This window comes from Leptinotarsa decemlineata, unplaced genomic scaffold (assembly GCF_025532065.1).
Source record: "Leptinotarsa decemlineata unplaced genomic scaffold, Ldec_3_MD MMD2_tig00026340_RagTag_RagTag, whole genome shotgun sequence".
In the NCBI taxonomy this organism is placed as follows: Eukaryota; Metazoa; Arthropoda; class Insecta; order Coleoptera; family Chrysomelidae; genus Leptinotarsa; species Leptinotarsa decemlineata.
The window spans coordinates 6,239,256-6,262,086 of NW_027412694.1; the positions used below are offsets into that span (position 1 = coordinate 6,239,256).

At 33.4% G+C, this 22,831-nt stretch overlaps 1 protein-coding gene across 2 annotated transcripts in view; it reads right to left on the reverse strand.

Moving 5' to 3' along the window:
* Positions 1-2,217: 2,217 nt before the first annotated feature.
* LOC111516587 (uncharacterized) overlaps positions 2,218-22,831 on the reverse strand; it is a 36,986-nt gene continuing 16,372 nt past the window's right edge. For both annotated transcript variants that reach the window (XM_074183596.1, XM_074183595.1), the window contains exons 3-6: positions 19,143-19,399; positions 18,946-19,089; positions 3,393-3,563; positions 2,218-3,337 (exon numbers count right to left, since the gene is read on the reverse strand). In XM_074183596.1, coding sequence (XP_074039697.1) covers positions 3,112-3,337; positions 3,393-3,563; positions 18,946-19,089; positions 19,143-19,399 — 798 coding nt within the window. In that variant the 3' untranslated portion in view covers positions 2,218-3,111. The remainder of the gene's footprint in view (positions 3,338-3,392; positions 3,564-18,945; positions 19,090-19,142; positions 19,400-22,831) is intronic.

Below are 22,831 nucleotides of genomic sequence, written 5' to 3' on the forward strand. Positions count from 1 at the left end.
GATAATAATCCCAAAACGTCAACGCGAAATTTGATATCAACAGGCCTACAAGAACTAATGTTAGAAGGATTTTGAAAAAAACACAAATTCAAGCCATACAAGACCAGAAGAGTTTATCAACTCAGACCAAGAGATTTTGAACGCCGAATGGCTTTGCCAGTGGTTGTAACAAAGTGCGTGTTTTTTTGTTAAATTATATTTGGAAAGACGAAGCTTATGTGAGCAGTGTTGGCATTTCCAACCGCTACAATTCTTATACTTGGGCACAACAAAATCTTCATTCTATTATGGAGCAGATAAGTTGAAGAAGATTTGGATTTTGTGTGTGGGCAGGTATTTTTAGGGGTAGAATTATCGGCCCGTTCATTTATAATGGCATTCTCACATCTAAGAGGTATTTAGACATTTTAAGGAAAAATATTAAACCCCTTGTTGATGAATTGCCATAATGGAGCTCAGAAAAATATATTTTCAGGAAGACGGGGCTTCGCCTCACAACACTGCAATCGCCTTCAATTTTTTGGCTGAAAATTTTGTTAATTATTGGATAGCCAACCAAGAACCCAATCGTTGATCGGTCAGGACCTCTGGGGAAGGTTGAAGGATCTTTTCAAATTGCCGACCAATTCTAGATACGAATTGAAACCGGCAGTGATGCAAATTTTTGCTATTCTCACTCGTATTGCACTTATTAATTCGACAAAAAACGTTCAGAAAAGGTATTACCTGCGTGATACACCTGTGTGATAGACATTTCTGAAGAAATATAATTCATTGTTAGTTCTTTATCATTATTATTATTGTAGTTTTATTTACTAGTAGTAAATATAGAATAAATTGTTATCAGTTTTACTAAAAATATGCGTTTTAGTTACTTCCGTGAAAAGCTTCCTCAACATTTGATAGCTATGAACAATTTCTTTGTTTTATCGCCGCGTCGTCCAAAGCCTACTTGATGCAAATGTGTTTTTCAAAGTCTACATGAAAAAAACCTGAAAGCTCTGTATTTTAAAGATGTCTCTAGCAAAACATCAAGTGTGCTACATTTTTGGAAAGGTAATTCTAAGCTCTATTGAAATATTCAGGAATATACAGGGTATCTCATTGAGATAAATAGTTTTCCATTAATAACTATAAGTTTTTTAAACCATTGAATTCTGCGTAAAAAACTGCCCTGAAAATGTAATTATAGAAACAAGAAATTTTTGACAGGACAAAACATACAGCAATTTTTTATACAGGTACAGGTACAGGTACGTAAAGAAACCTATTTAAAATGAAAATTTAGATGACCAGATGTAATTGGCTATATCTCACGTTCACTTGGTACTGTATGGTGGCAGGTGGCAGTTTCATGATGACAAATATGTAATCAAATTGAATAACAATAAATAACGGAAAATGACACAACTGAGACTATTAGTTGTGTTATACGCAATAATTTTCGTGGATCAATAATGTTTAAACAAAAATTCACGTGCTCGATTCTTATTCAACCGTAGAACAATGAATGAGTTATTTCGGCTATGAATTTGTGAAACGTATCTACACATATATCCAAAGTAACCTACATATTCTGAAGCATTGGAAGTGATTTTATCGTAATAACTCAATTAAATATCAAAATGATAATCCAAGCCACTAAAAAATATAACAAATCCTTACCAAACGGAGTTAGGAAAATATGTGAACTTCCCTACTATTTTGAAAAATAGTGAAAGCAGTATTTTATGAAAATCTGTTTAAAAATTTTTTTTTCCGTTAATCAGCTGTCGCCCCCATACGAACGACAACTCTCAGAAGTTGAGAAACTTGTGCGAGCTAAGGACTAACGAGGTCTTACCTTTTAACGTGTGATTCCTAACACGGTATGCACTAATGATACTAATTATTTTTTGTTATTGTTTTTTCAACAGAATAAGTTTGCCAATTTGAATGATAACGATCAGCCTGTTTATATTCCTAACTGACGACATACAAGCACTTTAAATCTCACTAATATAACATGGTGGTGAAAAAGAATTAATATTTGTGATTTCACTAAACTGATTGATTTCTCAATTGATTTTTCAAAAAATACAGAAATAACTCATTATATGTCATATAATGAGTTATATACATGTTTTTTATATACATGTTTTTTATGTTCCACTGTGAAAATTGAAATATTTTGATTGAAAATACCAAATTAATGAACGGTTGGAAGAAAAAACGAAATCAACTTTTACCACTTTATTTTTCTCATACTTGCTTGGAGGTTTACATATTCATTTCATGACATTATTACACTCGTTCACATTATCACAGTCGAAATAAGCTACTACTTCGCTTCCAAACTCCATACATAATTTTTAAATTATTGATGTTACACTATCGTACTCTTGTAAAACTAAAATGCCATCGTTTTCGGTTCCATTATTTTCATATCATTAATAAAAATCAATCTAATAGTTAATTGATAGTAAAAATGCTAACGATGTCTCAAAACACTTTGTATCGGAAATTGTTATTTTGTTGTTACTATTGACCACTTTTGTTTTCTTTTGCTGTCCTCTCTTGAAAAGAAGTAATTGATGAACCCGACAAGGTATTAAAATCATTGAGTTGAATTAAATTATCGAAGATCTGAACAATTTGAACTCTATGCAATTTCCATGTCAGGTTTTCAGAGCTTCAACAAAACATATCTTCGAAAATATGAAAATTATCAATTCACTCATATAATGTTTGAACATTGCTTTCCCGCTTATTTAACTTTGACAAGCTGGAATATTCAAAATCTATGAATTTAAAATGTGCCTTTTTTGACGATGTTGTTATTGAATCATTTCGAAATATCACCCATCTTTTCTGCTTGTATAGGTACAAGTATGTTCAAAAACATAATATTTTGCAGTAATGAGTTTTCCGAAGAATCTTGAATCCATTACTAGTGAAGGTATCCCTACCTAATAGTGCACCCAATATCATATGTATGTAACCATTTCATTGGAATTTGGAGGGTTCATTGGACGAAAAAGATACTGTAACATAATACTCGAAAAAACAACACAACAAAAATTATGACTGGAAACACCCGAACACTAACCAGTCATTCAACATAAGAAATAATTAGTAAACTTTCAATTGGTGTTTCTCATCGAAACCAGCAGAATGGCCAGCATTACGAACTATGAATGTAGACCCATCATAATGCATACGGCGTTCACCACGTCTCACGAAAAGATGGCGTGTCTGGCCCATAGAACCTGTGCAGTGCATGTAGGGGGAAGACACAGACGCAGATCCATTGGTCGGCGAGGTTCTCAAAGAGAATTTATTACTGTTTCTTCCAACCCTGAGGATGATGTAAAATTCAGAGTTCTGAAATTAAAATATTCATGGTTCCTCACCTGACAAGTCCATCTGCAGTTTGAGAGATTCTAACATTGTTGATAATCCAGTTTGTAGTTCCATCTTCGGTCATCCAGCAATTGGTAGCTTGTAAAATAGTCATTGCCTCATTCACGAGGTGTGTAGTATGGCTTGTACTCGGGTTATCCAGGTAAGAATAGGGAGAATCCCTTAAAAAAATTAAGATGAATATCGAGGCCTTCAATTTGACAAATACAGAGCAAATACGGCTAGTTATTATTCTCTACCAACTTCAAGATTCATGAAAAATGATAATTAAAACTTCCTATGTTTTTATGCCACTTTCAATTGTAACTAACGTTGCTGCAGTTTCGTCCTGCGAGGATATTTTCAAACAAATACAATAAAAGTGGTATAAAAGCATAGTAAGTTTCAATTCTGATTTTTCATGATGATTTTCTACCACGTATTAAGGTCTACACACATCAATCTAACTTCAAGATTATTTCTGAAGTATTCAAAATAGCTATTTATGATATGGGTGTTAAAAGTAAGGTTTTATTTTGTGAGTGAAAAAGTTTGCGAAACAAGCGTAGCGAGTTGAGCAATTTCACGAAGAAAATAAAACTTACTTTTAACACAAATATCATACAAAGTTTTTTGTACAACTGTCCTGTTTTCATAATAAAATAGATACATTTAATATTTCTATAAAACACATTTTGACATCTTTTGTCAGTTAATTATTTTCATGTTATCGCATTTGCTGTGAAGTAGCCGTGTCAGGTTACCACCTGATTACCGACAAACAGTATTATTTACAGCTCACGCGTTTTATTTAAAGTCACATTTGAAGTTCTTGCTGGTGTTTAATGTCTTGCATAATGAAGAACAATAGTGAGGAATTGTGTTTTCGTGAAAATATTGAAGAGGCAGCAAAAAGAGCTTCCACTGAATTGTTACCAAAAAAATCGGCCCAGCAGTACGACATTGCATATTCTAATTTTCTTTGCTGGTGTAGACTTTTAAACACGTCAATGATAAAGTTGAGTGTGCTCGTTAAAATGGTGTTAATACTAGCAAATATCTCAAGTTAATAGCATTCTTAAAGTGGAAAAATGAAAGTTATAGGTCCAAAAAATCAAAAACTCTTACGTTTGAACAAGTCCAGAGGTTTATAAATGAGGCGCCAGATAAAAAATATTTGATGATAAAAGTTGCTAGTATTTTCGGAATATATGGAGCCTACCAGCGTGAAGAGCTGTGCTATTTATTAATAGAAGAATAAATGATTGAATAAATCATTGATTGTTCAAATTCCAAATACAAAAACGAAAATAGGTCGTTCCTTTTGCATTGTTGGAAAAAACATTGACTATTTTAATAAACACGTTGCAATACGCCCTTCTGTTATCAATCATCAACGTTTTTTCTGAAATACTCAAAACAGTGCCAACCCAGTTGGTATAAACACGTTTGGGAAAATGCCCTCTACCATTGCTGAGTTTCTGAACCTCCCGCGGAACCAAAGGAATATACAGGTCACTGTTTCAGAAGGTCTTCTGCTTCTTTGCTAGCAGAATCGGGAGCAAATATAATGGATATTAAGAAGCACGGAGGATGGAAGTCTACAACAGTAGCTGATCAATATATTTCTTATAAAAAGGCTATTGCTGAAAAAATAATCCCAATAGCTAGCTCCAGAGTTACAGCATTGTCCTCTTCACATCAAGAATTGAATGTTTATACCCATGAAATTGTCAACTCAGATAGATCAAATATATTACAAGGCTCTTCAACATCGCAAGGTATTGATTACAGCAGTTCTTCTAACTGTACTTTTCATATTAATGTTCATAAATAATAATAATGTAATTAATGTATATAATACATTTGTAACAGAATTTAATTGTATCTATTTCCATTGGTCATAATAAAACTTCCTTGAAAATTGAATAATTACCTATATTTTATTCATTGCTATTTAGTCGAAAAAAATCGTGTTAAAAGTACTTTTAACACTAGTGTTAGAAATATTTTTAACACGCTACTTTGTAAACATCATCTTTTAATACTATTGACTACCATCAAAAATGTCACTTTTAATGATAGTTGTACAAAAAACACTTCGTGTTTCACTACACAGTTTTACAAAAATGCAACACGTGTTTCGCCATACAATAGCTTCATCGGGCGCGTCTATAGTTAGTGAAGACATATTCAATGCTAAATATACATAATTTTACAATTTGAAGTACCTGAGTTTGTAATGAATTAAATTAACTGAGCTTATGTCCCAGTATCCACCTTTGAAAAAATATTTAGTAACGGGGAGTTATTCAATTCTAATTGGTCATTCAGTAAATTAACCTAATTCGTGATTCTATTGATTTCTAAACATTCTAAAAGATTGAATCTAAATCTTTTCTCTTCTAAATGTAACAAGTCGTATTTATGATTGACCTCATGTCCTTCTGCTAAAAGATGGTTTGCAAATGTGGAATTGGTCTTTCTATTTAAAAAACTACTACTGTTTTCTTTAATTCTTTGAAAAAATCTTCTTTTTGTTTGGCCAATATACAGTTTTGGGCAAGAGCCACAAGTTAGCTTATATATCTCTGATCTATCCGACACCGAATGTTTGTTTTTATAGTTTTTAATCAATTCACTCAGACTATTATTCGTTCTGTAAGCTACGTTTACACATTCTTTCTTCTAAAAACGGGCAATATTATTGGTTAGTTCACCCAAATATGACAATATACTTCCTATAACTGAATCTCGAATGTGGGTAGACCTGCTTTTGAAGTTTATTGGAAAGAATTGAGTCTATAATATCTACCTTATAACTGTTGTTGACCGCAATTTGTTTGTTGATCAAACTCAGCTCTCTCTGGAAATTACTCTCAGACAGTCTGTGAAACATACTATTGAATGCAGCAACTTTCTGCTGGTAAGGGTGTGTGGAGGAATTATGTATCATAATGTCCTTGTAAGATGGTTTGTGGAAAATTGCAAATTCATGTTTATTGTTATATTTCGTGATAATTAAGTCCAGGTAATTTATTGAATTATTTACTTCCATCTCAGTGGTTGGATGGAATTGACATCATCAACGAACTTGCCTAATTGCCTGTACTAATAAAAAAAACTAAGATATCATCTACGTATCTGTACCAGTACAAGAAACTGTTAGTTAACTGATTATTATGGATTTCATACTCTATGTTATCCGTAAAAATTTCAGCCAGCAAAGGACTCAAAGGGTTCCCCATTATTAGTCCTTCACTGCATGAATAAAATTTTTCGTCAAACTGGAAATAATTTTGGGATAGACAAATAGTAAGTAAATCTAAAATTTCCTGTTTTATCAGTGGATTCCCGTGGTTTTTGTCCAAGAGACGCTCAACCAGTCCAATTGTTTCAATTGGCGGAATACTGGGAAATAAATTTTCGATAACTTTGCGTTATCAGGAAAAATTACGTTTTTAATATTATTCACTAATTGATAAGAATTAATTGTACTGAATCTCAGCTTGAAATTGGTATAGGTTTGAATCAATTTCATAAGGATTTCTGATATTTTTACGGTAGGTACCGTTAAAAACGACACCACAGGTCTAATCGGGAAATTGGTTTTGTGTAATTTAATAAGAGAATACAGTTTTGGTGGTTGTGGATTCATGATCAATGCTCTACATTTATTCTTTCCATTCACAACCATTTATATTATTTTAAGAGTTTCCTTAACCTTTTTATGATACATAGTTGTAGGGTCATTCCATAACGAATGTTTGTAGTACAAACTGGATGGGAAAAAGATGTTCATGTGAATAAAGTCATATCAAAAGAGTTTTTTCCTCTAGTTTATATATAAAAGAAACGTTTCTTCATTATTTACATATCTTTATAAAGAAGTAATTATTTTCAGTCTTCTTTTCTTTGGAAATTTTCCACATTTATTATAAAGTCATAAAGCTTTATTTTTCAAAAAACTGAAAACTCGAAGATGATGAAAATGAGATGTAATCATGGTGATTTTTTCGAATAATATTCAAAATTTTTAGGAACTTCATACAAGTGTCAAATCAGGAAAAATGAATCCATTTACAGGACTAAATCAACACAAGTTCATATTTTTCAATGGTTAAACCCAAGTCCAAAAACAAAGCATTTATGTTACAACATCAGTTTGCGATATTAGTCTCATCAGTGATACTAGGATGAACCACAAATGCATTGTTGATCAGAACTGTCTATAAAGGACTAGCTTGATAAAATTAGGCATAGACCTCTCTCCATTTCTTTGAGAATCAGCAGTTAGAAAGTAAGAATATCATCCATTTGGGTGATTATAAGCACCGCAAATAATTGATTACTTGATGATCAAATAACTGAAACTCTCGAGAATGCCAAAACAATTTTAATGTCACGATATTATACAGGGCTATTCAAATTCGTTTCTGTACATGGGAATCTCGTAAACGATAAGAGATAGAGTGTCGGTTAAATTGTGGTAGAGTTGCATATTTTAGAGACCTATTCAATGATGTAAAAAATCAAATTTAGCTCTTTTGGTTCTTCATTCGCAGATATATTGAAAATCTGTCAACATTTTGCTATTGGCACTTGATGTGGGCTATCAGAATATGTCCATGAATCTTTTATATAGGGTGTCATCTAACTTGGGCCACCCCCATCTTCGAATTTTTGAATACGAACCTGTATTTTCTGTTGTAGTTTTGGATCGTAGACGTACACTTCATACTTAGAAATTAAATTTTATTTTATATTCCGGGATGTTTCGGTAGTATTTGATTATAATTGTGTGAATTATTCCCTTTTATATTACGGCCCTGGAAATTGGTTGACTGAGTTAAATAAAAACACAATAGCAACTTTCACGTCTCCCTATGTATCGTAGAGTTTTTAGAGACTTTTTTTTATTTACAGGTACCTATTCATATTTTTTCATATTTCCATTGTTCTGAGCGTTTTCTACAATGAACTTCGAATAAGAAAACCTTTTATGATTATCTGAAACATATCTACAACAAAAATATATTATATTTGTTTTGATGAGCAGAAAAAGAAATGATAGCAATAATAACATCCGAAACGAACACTATAATTGTAATGAAAATTCAAATGAAGTAATTTATATAAAAAAATCAATGCTGCAATAAATGTTCGAATTGGAGTCCTTCCATTTCGAGTCAAATAATGGGCCAATAAGATGGCCTGCAAGATCACCAGATCTTACTATTTTGGACTATTTTCTATGGGGGACATTGAAAAATAGGATTTACGCTGGCAGAGAGATAGAAAATGTGGAATACTCGAGATTGAGGATTTTGAATGATTTCACAACAATGCAGCAAATAAGTGTATTAAGGGCAATACATAATATGAAAAACCAAGTTCAAAAAAGTCTCGAAATGGATGGACTCCAATTCGAACATTTAATGCGCCATTAATTTTTTTGTGTATATAAATTACTTCATTTCAATTATAGTGTTCGTTTCGGATGTTATTATTGCTATCATTTCTTTTCTGCGTATTAAAATACATTTATTTTTGACGTAGATATGTTTGATATCGGATCATGTATAAAAATGAAGGTTTTTATTGTACATTTTTTTACATGAGCTACCGACTCGTGTGAAACGGAGTTCAGTTGTGGTTTGGTTTTGGAATTAGGAATATATGTATAGTTGTGAGCCGGAAGCGTTTTATTTCATTATAATATATAACAGTTTACTTATTCGAAGTTCATTGTAGAAAACGCTCAGACCAATGGAAATATGAAAAAATATGAATAGGTACCTAAAAATGAAAAAAAACTCTCGAAAAACTCTACGGTACTTAGGGAGACGTGAAAGTTGCTATTATTTTTTTATTCAACTCAGTCAACCAATTTCCAGGGCCGTAATTTGAAAGGGAATAATTCACACAATTATAATCAAATAATACCTAAACATCTCGAATTATAAAATTGAATTTGATTCCTCAGTATGAAGTGAACGTCGACGAAACAAAAACTACAACAAAAAATACAGGTCCGTATTTGAAAATTCAAAGATGAGGGTGGCCCAAGTCAGATGACACCCTGTATAAAAAATTATGGACATATTCTGATAGCCCACATCAAGTGCCAACAGCAAAATGTGGACAGATTTTCAATATGTCTGCGAATAAAAAAAATATAGGCAAAAAAAGAATTTGGGATTTTTTGGTTTTTCCTGTATATCTCTAGAACCAAAAAAGCTATATTCGATTTTTTCACATCATTGAATAGATCTCTAAAATACGCAACTTTGCCACAATTCAACCGACATTCTATCTCTTATCGTTTACGGTTTACGAGATCTCCATGTACAGAAACGAATTTGAATAGCCCTGTGTAAACATTACCGATCAAAAAATTGTTGCAAAAATTACAGGTCCGTATTTAAGATTCCAAAGTTCTCAAGTCGGATGCCTCCATGCATTCACTTGATGTGATTCTACATCCACTTTTGAATTAAAAAAATATTTCAGCTAAATTTTTAATAACTATCAGAAGTTACATGCAGCATCTGAAGCTTTGATAACTGAAGGACCTGGTGAAGAAGTATTTCTAATTATTGTGTTGTATTCTCACAGTTTACTGTATATAACCGCCAAAAACTTGAATTGATTGCGATATGAACGATTCATAGCACTGAAAAAAACAAGAGCCTAGAGTGTTTTCAGAGATCTACTGAATTATAGTCTATTTCAAAAGAGTGTAGAGTAATAAAATCTCATTAAGTATTCAAAAGCGCTACAGGGTGATCCGTCAATAAATTCTGTCACTTCCCTAGTCCGCATTGCAAAATTATGTCGTTTCATAAAGAGCAGGTAGGTATCACCCTGTTTTAAGGGATTTGTCCATTGTTATCGACGGATAAATACTGAGCCAGAGGCGCGCTAGTGGGATAATTGCCAAAAGAATATGCATTCATAAAAATTATATTAAAGGAAATAAAAATTTAATACAGCAGAACAGTGTTATTAAAAAAATATAAAATGTAACAATAAAATATATACGAACCGAAATCGGGAAATACTCACAAACACACACGAACGAACTTTACGTATTGAAACACTTGTGGGGACTTTAAATCAATTTATTCACAAAAACGACAAGAACTTTACTGGATACGTTATTACAATTTGACACTTGAACAATACTAAAACTGTGAACTTCCCTTAACGTTTAACAACACTCTATTTATACCCTAATTGAATGTTCTAGAGATTACTAGGTACAATTTTCGAGAACCTTCCGAGAAAATAATTATTCAGACTACCCTTAATTCTAAACCCTAACCTAAGCAAAAGTGTCACTGTCACTGATACACTGGTCTCTGTCCAGATTGCTTATCCCGCTACAGTATATTTACAATTCAATTAAATTATTCTACATCAGTATAGTCTTCATCCGAAGAACTGTCATCATCCCCTGGTGTTATAATTATAGGGTCAACCACCTGATCGACCAAGTTGTCCAGTTCCCACATTTTATCTTCCTCTTTTAAAACATGCTGGATTGCTTTTTGCCAGTTTTCTGATGTGATTTCCATAATGGCTTGATCAAACAATACCTTGACATCTTTCATTTTAAATGTGGTATTGTGCCTTGCAACATATCCTTTAACTTGTGCCCATATAAGTTCTATAGGATTTAATTCGCAATGATATGGCGGTAGGCGCAGCACAGTTACTTTATACTTTTCTGCTACATCTTCTACGGCATATTTCATGAAGCGAGATTTATGTTGTTTTACTATGGCTAGTAGTTCCTTCTTTACTGAATTCGTCTCAAACTGAATACCTTTATTTGACAGCCAGTTAATAATTTCTTGCTTTCTCCAAGCTGAAGTTGGTACCTTCTCTAAGCGCCTTGAATGGTAGCTTGCATTATCCCTTTTCCCGAAGGCACTTTAATACCCGTCGAAAGGCCTTCTATGAAAGCTTGGCGAGAACTTGTTATATTTTTATCTTGCCACATTTTTTTGACTATATAGCCTTCCTTTATCCACGTCTCATCAAGATAAAAAATTTTCTTTTGCTCTCTGCGGTACTGCTTTATAGTTGTCAAATATTTTCGTCTCCAGCAAACAATTTCATCACTTTCCAGTAATAGTGCCTTTCGATTGTGCTTTTCCCAGGCAAAATTCATACTTTTTAAAGTTTTCCATAAAAGTTTTCTGGATATCAAAGGAATATCGTTATCTTGGCTTATCTCGATAAATATTTTTTCAAGAGTGGGTATTTCCTTTTTAAAATAAAACGAATGAACTTTTCTTCGAATGTCACATTTGGTGTCTTCATCTAAGATTTTTATTGGTCTTCCTGATTTTCTCTTGCATGGACTTACCTGGCCTGATATCTTTTTTTCTCGCAATGATTTAAAAATCGTGGACTGTCCAATTCCAGTCATTCGGGCACATCGCTCAACACTTTCTTGCACAGACAAACTAGGGTGATCGTGTTTTATGCAATCATATACATTTAAAATTATAACTTTTTCGCAAACAGATAGCGGAGAATTTTTTACACTTCTTTTCTTTGGAGTAAATGTCCCCATTTTATAACTTTTTCACTATTTCTATATCACAATATCACTGTACGTTTAATTGGTGTAGTAACAATTACTATTATAACTCGAATGTTTAAGACACCATTACAATATATTTAAACCCTTTTTCTTAATTACCTGGGTTTAATAGGTATTGCATGATTGGTGGGCAGGGTCAAAAAGGGATTATTATAATGACATGGCACCTCGGAACTAAGTGTTAACCCTTTTTTGAGAAATCATGCTCAAGTATATGAACCCAAATTGCATATTAAATAAGTTTACAAGAACCACTAAAATTAATCTTAATCTTTTTTTAAGAAATTTTACTTACCTAAATACATGTAGGTACTTAGTTTTAGACCAAATTACTTCCCAAAAATGGCCTTTTATTATTATCTATGTCTGTAATTTTTAATTTACATTAATTATTAAGTTTAATAATCCTAAGATTTGCCTACGCCCATGGACGACAACGAAATTCAGGCAAATTTTATGACACTTCATGATTTATTACTCTACACTCTTTTGAAATAGACTAAAACAATTTGATCTTCAAAGTAGATATTCGACAGCGATGAGAATGACCCTGCGCAGAAAACTGGCTTGGAGCCCGCCCTCGCAAGTCCTGGATAACAGAAGGTACGTAAGTAAACTATTTTTACAATAAATGAAAATTACAATAAAGAATATCATTCATGATGATAATTATAGAATTTTCACAAAATTAATTTGAGATTCGTTTCGCTACACGGTAGCTTCATCAGTTAGACTAGTACTTCAAACTATTCTACATTATATTTTATATGACAGTAGGTAATGACAAAACTTATTAGATACATGATAGATTCTAGCAAAACAGGTAGATTTTGAAGGTACGATCAGTACAATATTACTTCTAGGAAAACAGTTAATTTATAAACATGTTAATTATTGACATTTTATGAAAAAAAGGACAATAATGATGGTTTATTAATAATATTGGTCGTTTAAAAGAGTTTGATAATCTGCGTCTATTGATTTTTAGAGATTCTAGCAGGTTTAATTTTTATACTTTATTTTCTATATGTTATATGTCGTAGTCCATGTTGAAATCGTGGTTATTCTCTAAATGGTGGCAAGCATAGGTGGAATCAGTTTTCTTTAGCTCAAAACTTGTTTTATTTTCAAAGATTTTTGATTTGAAATATCTTGTAGTATATAAACTTTTGAGCACGATCCACATGTTACTTTGTATCCCCCTGATTTATCTTTGTCCATTTTTGACTTGTTGTTCTATATATGTCTACCCAATATGTTAATGTTCTCTTTCGTCAGTAATCTCTTTGAATTTCATTAGTTCGGACTTCCATTGCCTGATACTATATAAAATGATTTGAAATCCCTGAAAGAACTAATAAAAAAGAAGAATTAAAAAATAATAGCTGAAAATAACAATTATATTAAGCAAAAAAAAAACCTAAAATGAAATAACAGTGAAATAAAATACAAGTAAAAATTGAACAATTGAAAAAAAATTTAAATATAAAATAAATAATTAGGAGATTCCAAGCCAAGTTACTTCAGGTGAAATAAGTGAATCTACTAATTTTTTATTTTCATTTTTATTTTTATTTTTTGTTCCATTGTTCTATTTTTACTCTATAATTGTTATTTTCAGCTATTCTTTTTTAACTCTTCTTTTTTATTAGTTCTTTCAGGGATTTCAAGTAATTTTATATAGTATCAGGCAATGGAAGTCGAGACTAATGAAATTCATCATGAAACATTGTCAATCACCATCAAACAAAAGTAGTCTCTTCATTTTGTTATGCTATGCGGTAGGCTGTAATTTATGTTCATGAGGGTGATTAGAATGGTTATTGATAGTCATATTTGTATGAGTTGGTTTGTGGTTAAATTTCGAAATGGTGTTCGCTGTCGATTTTTGTAATTGTAAGGTCTAAAAAGTTTATCAAATTATTGGTTTCTAGTTCTATTGTAAATTTCATGCGGATATATATATATATATATATATATATATATATATATATATATATATATATATATATATATATATATACTTATAAATCAAAAGGGGAAAATTCGTGGACAGAACACTCAAAAAATGGGGGACCGCGGACACGTGTTTCTGGCTATTGGCCTCATCAAATGTGCGGTTAGCTCCTGTTGGTGAAACCGTGCATATGTGATGTTTTTCATCTTTGGTAATCAGTTGTTGTCCATCTTTGCAATGAGGAATGTTCCTCCTGACGAAAATCAAGCAGTTTTCATGAAAGAGCTCTAAAACAACGCATTTCAAACTTACCATTTCAACCTTTTTCTTTAAAAAATTATTTAAATACTCAAAAAAGAGGAATGAAATAATGCATTCAACATTTGAAGCGATTCGTTTCTATTTCACCATTTGGCAACATCGGCTATAGCTAATGAAGGACAATGAATCTGTTACCTGTATGAGACAAACAAAGATGACATATTTCAGAGGCGTGCTGTTCTGTTCACTTATGTTCTGAGTTCCGAGACACTCTGTGATATATGGCATTTTGTGCACCTAGCATATCTTCCTGTATATAAATAAATAACAAAACAACTATTGTTTATGTAGCTTGTGGAGATGGTATTGAACTATAATTTATAGTTTGCCTCAATTGTTGATTTATGAAGATAATTTCCCTTTTTTAAAGTAGGATTACTAGGTACGTATAAATTATTTCAACTTGATATAGGCGCTGTTGCCAATATGTGAATTAGAAACAAATACCTTTAAAAATTAAAAGTGAATTTGAAAAACTCATGAATTAAACTCAACTTTATTTTGTTCAAACTTGCATTTGCTGTAATAACCCAAATTGAGGAACATTCCCCATTGGCTGCACCGCGCTGATGAGGCCAATAGCCAGAAACACGTGTTCTGTACACGCATTGGCCCCTTTTGATTTATATCATACACACTCGATAAAATCATCATCTCTATATCTCATATATATATATATATATATATATATATATATATATATATATATATATATATATATATATATAGATAAGTACTTTTTGATCATCCCCATATTGATTTCAATTTAAGAGCCACCGGTATACAGCTGTTTCAGCCAATTGGGCATCGTCAGTACCGGGCAGGCGGTCCTCGATTGAAGACAAAATGAAAAAAACCAAGAAAGTACTTGATGAAAATAGCTGCGTAAATGCAAGCGATACATAAGTAGAACCACCTATTAGTGTGACACCCAAGTCAACTTGCCAAGTTTTTATGTCAGTGTTGGTGGTTTGACCAATCAACCGACATAAAAACTTGGCAAGTTGACTTGGGTGTCACACCAATAGGTGATTCCACTTATGTTTCGCTATTTTTATCAAGTACTTTCTTGGTTTTTCTCATTTTGTCTTCAATCGAGGACCGCCTGCCCGGTACTGACGATGCCCAATAGGCTGAAACAGCTGTCTACCGGTGGCTCTTAAATTGAAATCAATATGGGGATGATCAAAAAGTACTTATCTATTCATTTTTTGATTTTCATGGAATTATTTTCCAGCAGCTTGACTGCATTAACCTTTCTAGATTTTATATACAGGGTGTCCCTGGACTTCCTCTTTTCCTCTCGGGAATGTATAGATGGGGTCAAAATATCACCAGTACTTCATATAACTTTTTTTCCTAAAAGTCTTCGTAACCAAGTTACGGGCCCTCGAAGTTACAAAATGAAAAATGTTTTTCTTTGATAACTTTTCAAGTGAATATCCAAAATCATCCAAATTTTGGTAATTGACTAAACAAATGAATTCCGTCGATGAGCTTTCATGCAGGAGTCAGTTGTTTTGCTACAAAGTCAGGAACGGACTACTCCCGATGGTCCACACCCCAAAACTTTGAAATGACAGATATTTTTCAATATTTTTCAACAAAATAAGGTTACTTGGACAATTCTATGAATAAAAGTATTCGTGTGGAAAGTCGATCGGAGCAACGAGTCTTGATAAAAATGTAGTTCTACTCGACGACATCAAACCCGCTCGTCCACCATTATTTGAAATGAATAATTATCTCAGAATAAATGATTATTTATCCTGAGATGTCTACCATTATTCGAAAATATTAGTTTTTAAGGAAAATGAAAATGATAGGTAAAATGTTCATAACGAATTTTTATAATGCAAACACGTTTAACTAACGAAACTCAAGAGCCTCAAGAGCAAACAGAAATGAAAAATCCGCTACAGAAACTGCTCGATATGACCACCTTCTCTATCTATACATTTTCTTAGTCTGCGAAGACACCCTCTCTGTACTTGAAATAGCATTCCAGGGTCGTTTCGTATGGCTTCACAATGTAATGTTATTCTATTCAACAATGCATCTCTTGTGTGAATAGGTGTAGCGTAAACAAGGCTTTTTAGATGCCCCCACAGAAAGAAATCCAATGGATTTAAATCCGGAGACCGCGATGGCCATGAATATGGCCCACCTCTACCAATCTATTTATTGTGGAAAATATGGTTCAGATGGTCACGCACAATCAAACTAAAATGAGGAGGAGCGCCATCATGCATAAACCACATATCTCTTCGGGTTTGCAATGGAACATGTTCCAAAAGTCCATTCAAATCGTTCTGAATGAACTCCAAATAACATTCTCCATTCAATCGGTCCTGTAGAACGAATGATCCTATAAGATGGTTTCCTATGATACCAGCCCAAACATTCACGTTGAATTTCCGTTGGTGTTTGGTTTGCAATATCCCATGGGGATTTTCTTCGGCCCATATATGGAGATTATGAGAGTTGATAACTCCATCTCTACTGAAACCTGCTTCATCAGTGAATAAAACTCGATTAACAAAAGTCATATCCTCTCTTCACCTATCCATGAACCAATTGGCATATTCCAGTCGTGCTGGAAAATCTTGAGCTGTCATGGCATGTACCTTCTGGATGTGAAATGGGTGGAGCATTTGTTCCCTAATTATTCTATGAATAGTGGACTTGGATGTATGGAACTGTTCTGATAGATTTCTGATGCTCATTGAAGGATCATCAGCGACGGCATCCAAAATATTTTCCTCCAATACAACGGTACGTACAGTCCTAGGAGCGCCCTCACCACCTCGTTTTGGCAAAACTGTACCTACAATAATATCGAAATAAAACAACGTGCTCAAATTAATTATCAATTATTACATACCTGTCTCCCTCAAGCTGCGATCGACACGCTCGAATGTTTCTCTTGACGGTACCGTTCGATTGGGAAAATGCTCGGAATACAGACGACGAGCTTCTGCAGCATTACAAAATGCTCGTCCATGAAATACATGCATATCTGCATATTCATTGAATGTAAACTGTTCGGCCATATCAAAAAAATTCAAAATATCCTATAGAATATTGACAATACAATGATAGTCATATGACAACGCACCACTCAACAAAACAAAATCGCATTCCAGTTTCTCATTTTTTATCAAAACTTTCTAAAAGGTTTTTTTGTCAACATCTGTGAAAGAAATGGAACATAATTATTCCCTGGATATTTTTCACCTGATCATGTGCAGCCGTTTTTGTAGTTCATTCGTTTGCTTTTTATTAGTATAGTAAATATTTTTTCCGATGTGCGTTTTTTAAGCTAAATTTAGATTCGTGTTGAAGAATTTCTCTCATAAAATTATAATTATCAGTGAAACTCCTCAACAGTTTAGCTGTGAAGAAGAATTTGAAACATTCGAATGTTGAGTTTCATGAGATTCAGATAACTGATCAACACGAAACGTGATTATTCCAAACGTATTATGTACATACAAAATATGGAATGAATTCGATATTTCATAGTAAAGTAGCTTGTTAGTTTAAAAACACCACGAATCTACAGAACTTGATATTTCTTTTGGAAAAATATCTGCTATCACAATTGTGACTTAAACTTCCATATAGGTACTGTACTTTTTGTTTACGACTTCATTTTAGCATACTTTGTATTATTCCTGTTATAAATGTTGTTGAATTAACGTTATCATTATTATTTCTGCTTTGATAAATTATTCATTTCAAATAATGGTGGACGAGCGGGTTTGATGTCGTCGAGTAGAACTACATTTTTATCAAGACTCGTTGCTCCGATCGACTTTCCACACGAGTACTTTTATTCATAAAATTGTCCAAATAACCTTATTTTGTTGAAAAATATTGAAAAATATCTGTCATTTCAAAGTTTTGGGGTGTGGACCATCGGGGGTAGTCCGTTCCTGACTTTGTAGCAAAACAACTGACTCCTGCATGAAAGCTCATCGACGGAATTCATTTGTTTAGTCAATTACCAAAATTTGGATGATTTTGAATATTCACTTGAAAAGTTATCAAAGAAAAACATTTTTCATTTTGTAACTTCGAGGGCCCGTAACTTGGTTACGAAGACTTTTAGGAAAAAAAGTTATATGAAGTACTGGTGATATATATATATATATATATATATATATATATATATATATATATATATATATATATATATATACATTCGTCCCTTCCGCCGCACTGCAAGCCTACAAAATATCACAGAATCTCTTCGATCTAACTAGTTTATCCCCTATTACATGAAATAATAACAAACTTCACTGTACATAAAACATATTTAGACTAGTTATTTCAACTATTGTCTTCCTTCAGAAACTGGAATTGAATTTTCCACAACAAAATTTCAAATGAATATTACTGGAGTTCTATCCCAACACCAAACTGTTAATTTTAACACCTCGACACATGTTTCAATCCTAAATGATCATCTTCAAGAGAAAGATTAAAACTGTTTTAATCTTCATCTTGAAGATGATCACTTGGTGATTGAAACATGTGTCGAGGTGTTAAAATAACGGTTCGGTGTTAAGATAGAACTCCAGTAATATTCATTACTACACCAAGTTTCCAAACAGTGCATTAAAAGTACAATGTTCAATATAATAATTATCGATTCAAAACTCACTCATAAAATATATTAAGGGTGAAATCGCTTGTGAGATCATTGAATGAATCCGTAGTGGTACGCGTTCCCGCAGAGTCCACCAAATAAACCAATGCGCACTGGATACTTGTGAAACTGACACCTTTGTACCACATTTTGGCGAACCTGAAATGAAAAATGTTTAAATGATTGGAAATTTAGTACAAATGATGGAGTACTTGTCGTTTCCTTGACTGTCGTTTGCCATTATTTCTACGCGGGATCCGTATTGGTATACTCGTCCGTTTGGGTGTATGAGCCCGGAAGAGCTACCGCTAGCACTCAGAGCAAGGACAATACCATTCTTGGCATTCGAAATGCGAATAGCACGATCCAACGATAAATCCACCCGAATATATTCACGAAGTCGCATGGTTATTACACCATGAGGGGAAATCGTTGTCCCCCCTGTATATCCGTCATCTGCATAAATATCCTAAAATGAAAAAAATCTCTCAGAAGTAGAGTAAACATATAAGTGCGCTATATAGAAATAAATGAATCACAAAAAGGCCAATAATGTCAGAGAACATGAACGGACCAGATAGAATCGATCTTACCACTTAGCAGGGGTAGTCGTTTTTCTCTCGATCCTTTTAAAAAATTCAATACTGTACCTAAGTACTGCTATCAAAGAGAAAAACTGAACAAATCCCTTCTCAGATCGAGGATCACACAAAGAAATCTTGATTCATTAAAATGAATATAATCATATTGGTACTATTATCAGAAATAAATACAGGGTGTAACATAAGTACGTTAAAATGTTCAAGTGACGTATTCCTGAGACAATTTTAAGGAAAAAAGTATATATGAACTTGTTTTCGAAAATGCTTCGTTTCGGAGATACGGGGTGTTGGAATTGAATTTCTTTGTTCGCTTTTTGAAAATAACAAATTGCCCTAACTTTTTTGACAGTAAGCTTTTGGTACTTCTCATCAAAAACCTAATTCCCACACCTTTCCAAGTAAAAAAGGTACACATCCTCAACAACGCTGGAGGTGATCGTTTTCGAAATATTTACAATTTTCTATATCGATGCATATTACTCAGCTCCTAGGGCTAATGTTTTCAGTAAAGTTACTGAGAACATTACAAAAACTGAGCATGTGGTGGATCTCATCAAAACAAACAACTTTCTCCTATAAAATTTTTAACAAAGAATGATTCGTTTTCGAAATACAGATTGTTGAAATTTTTCAAAACATGTTAGGTTTTTGTCATAAGTTTTTTGCAATTTCAGTTATTTCCATCAAACTTTATACGCAGTATACCCGTACAGACTTCTAAACTGAGCATTATCGAATTACCTGGTTCAATTATTCAATTAGAAAGTGCTACATTTCGGAGTTTGTAAAAAAACAATTCGGAGAAGTACTATGTTATTTATTAAGAAAATAAACATATAAAAATTGAACAAAACAACTATTACAACAACTGTTCAAAGTGACGACCCCCAACAAGCTCTCCTCATCAAAGAATTCAGCACCTATTCCCTATTTCAATGGAGCTAGCACAAACTAGTGATTTTAGGTGTCCCCAAAAGAAAAAATCGACGGAATTGAGGTACGGTGACATCGGGGGCCAAGTGCCTCCTCTTCCTATCCATCGTTGGGGATATGCTACGTCTAAAAAATTTCTTGCTATCACACTTAAATGAGCAGGAGCTCCATCGTGCATGAACCAAGAGTGATTTCGGAGACCAATGGGAACATCTTCCATAAGTTGGGGAAGCTTGTGTTCCAAAAAATGTAGGTAAGCACCTCCATTCAAACGTAAGGGGAAAAAATAGGGTCCAATTAAATAATCCCCAATTATGCTTACCCATCTATTAAAAGATAATATATCTTGGAAATGAGTTTGCGTTATCGTATGTGGGTTATCTTCCGCCCAGATGTGGTTGTTATGGAAGTTCATGGTACCATTTCTTGAAAAATTGGCCTCATCTGTGAAGAGTATTTTCGATAAAATTTGCGGATTTTGTTCGACTTTTCTTTGAAGCCATTGAGCAAATTCGATACGTGGTTGGAAATCACATAGCGTAAGTGCCTGGACACGCTGAATATGATAAGGATATAATTGCTGTTCCTTTAAAAATTATGTAAACTGTCATGTTACATGTTTGACTAATTTTTCTTGTACTTGTCTCTGGATGTTCACTAATTTCTTCGAGAACCGCCTCCTCCAACTCTACAGTTCTTGTAGTGCGTGGCCGTCCTACTGCAGAATTTGTTTCAAAGCTTCCAGATTCGTAAAGTCGCCGAAAAAGATTCGCAAATGTCGCTGCACAGGGAGTCACGCGTTGGGGATACCTTTCCTGATAGATGCGTCTGGCCTCGCTTGAATTTCCGTCAGCCAAGCCGTATGCAAAAACCATATCAGCCATTTCAGCATTCCTAAAGTCAGGCATGGTACCAAAAAATCACTTTATAAGCTCCGAACTGTGAATTTGTTAATTATTAGTTAAAAATTTGCTAGCTAACTTCTATTTTTATAAACAAACTTTCATAGCCTACTCGATTTAATTGACTTAATTTGCAAGCGGAGAGTGACAAAAATTATTGAAATCAAATTTGGCTATAAAGTAATATACATCGATATAGAAAATTGTAAATTTCTCGAAAACGATAACCTCCAGCGTTGTTGAGGAGAGGTACCTTTTTTACTAGGAAAAGGTGTGGGAATTAGGTTTTTTCATGATGAGTACCAAAAGTTTAATGTCAAAAAAGTTAAGGAAATTTGATATAAATAATGACAGTGTACGCAGCGCCCTCTAGATGTTACATGAAAATTAATACGAAATTACGTCAAAAAAACCCCGGATACCGAATTTCGTGCAAATATAAAAAAAAAAATTTCAACACCCCGTATCTCCGAAACGAAGCATTTTTGGACACAAGTTCATATACACTTTTTTTCTTGAAATTGTCTCAGGAATACGTCACTTGAACATTTTAACGTACTTATGTTACACCCTGTATATGTTGAACAGATATGATCATTACTTTAATACCCGATGTCGTATAGAAGATACCAGAGATTCGAATTAACCAGAAATATTTTTTCAAAATAATATTCATCACATTATCAGTTTCGATAATTTAGGTAATTCAAAGAACTATAATCATATCGCCCACTTGTAAATAACGATTGTTCAAATTTCGGGGGCTAAGTAAATTCGATTACCGATTTCCTAAATTTTTTTCATTTTGGTACACTCGTATCGAACATATAATCACAGTTACCGCTGTTTAGCATGTTTAAGCTTGCCGCCCACTTGTCCGGCACAGCACAGCACGTCCCGTCACAGCTCGGCACGGCACAGCCAAGAGCGTCCGCCGCCGGAAAGGATTCCAGCTCTTCGATCCTGTCCGGCAAATAACGGTAGGTGCTGTGCCGGACTGGCCAAGTGAGCGCGTCGCCGGCCAACGCTTGCCAGCATCAACTTGTCCAAGCATGCCTGGAAGTTTATGTCTCTCTGTTTTGCTATTCCATCAGTTGACAGCACGGTGTTGAACGGTACCCATGAAAATGGACGAGGAAAAATTGATGTAGTTCATCAGTTCGGACTTCCATTGTCTAATATAATATAAATTGATTTGAAATCCCTGAAAAAAATTAAAAAGATTAACCGAAAATATCAATTTTATTAAACAAAAACTGAAATTACAAAGAAATAACATGCAAGCGATAACCAAAAAAATAAAAAATTGAAATATTAATAAAAAATTGAAAAATCAAAAAACATTATGAATTAACAACAAATGAAAAATTAAAATTAAAAGATTCCAAACCAAGTTACGTGGTGTTACTGAATGGGAAACATCTGTATATCGAAAACCCACTCACACATGACAGTACCTGAACG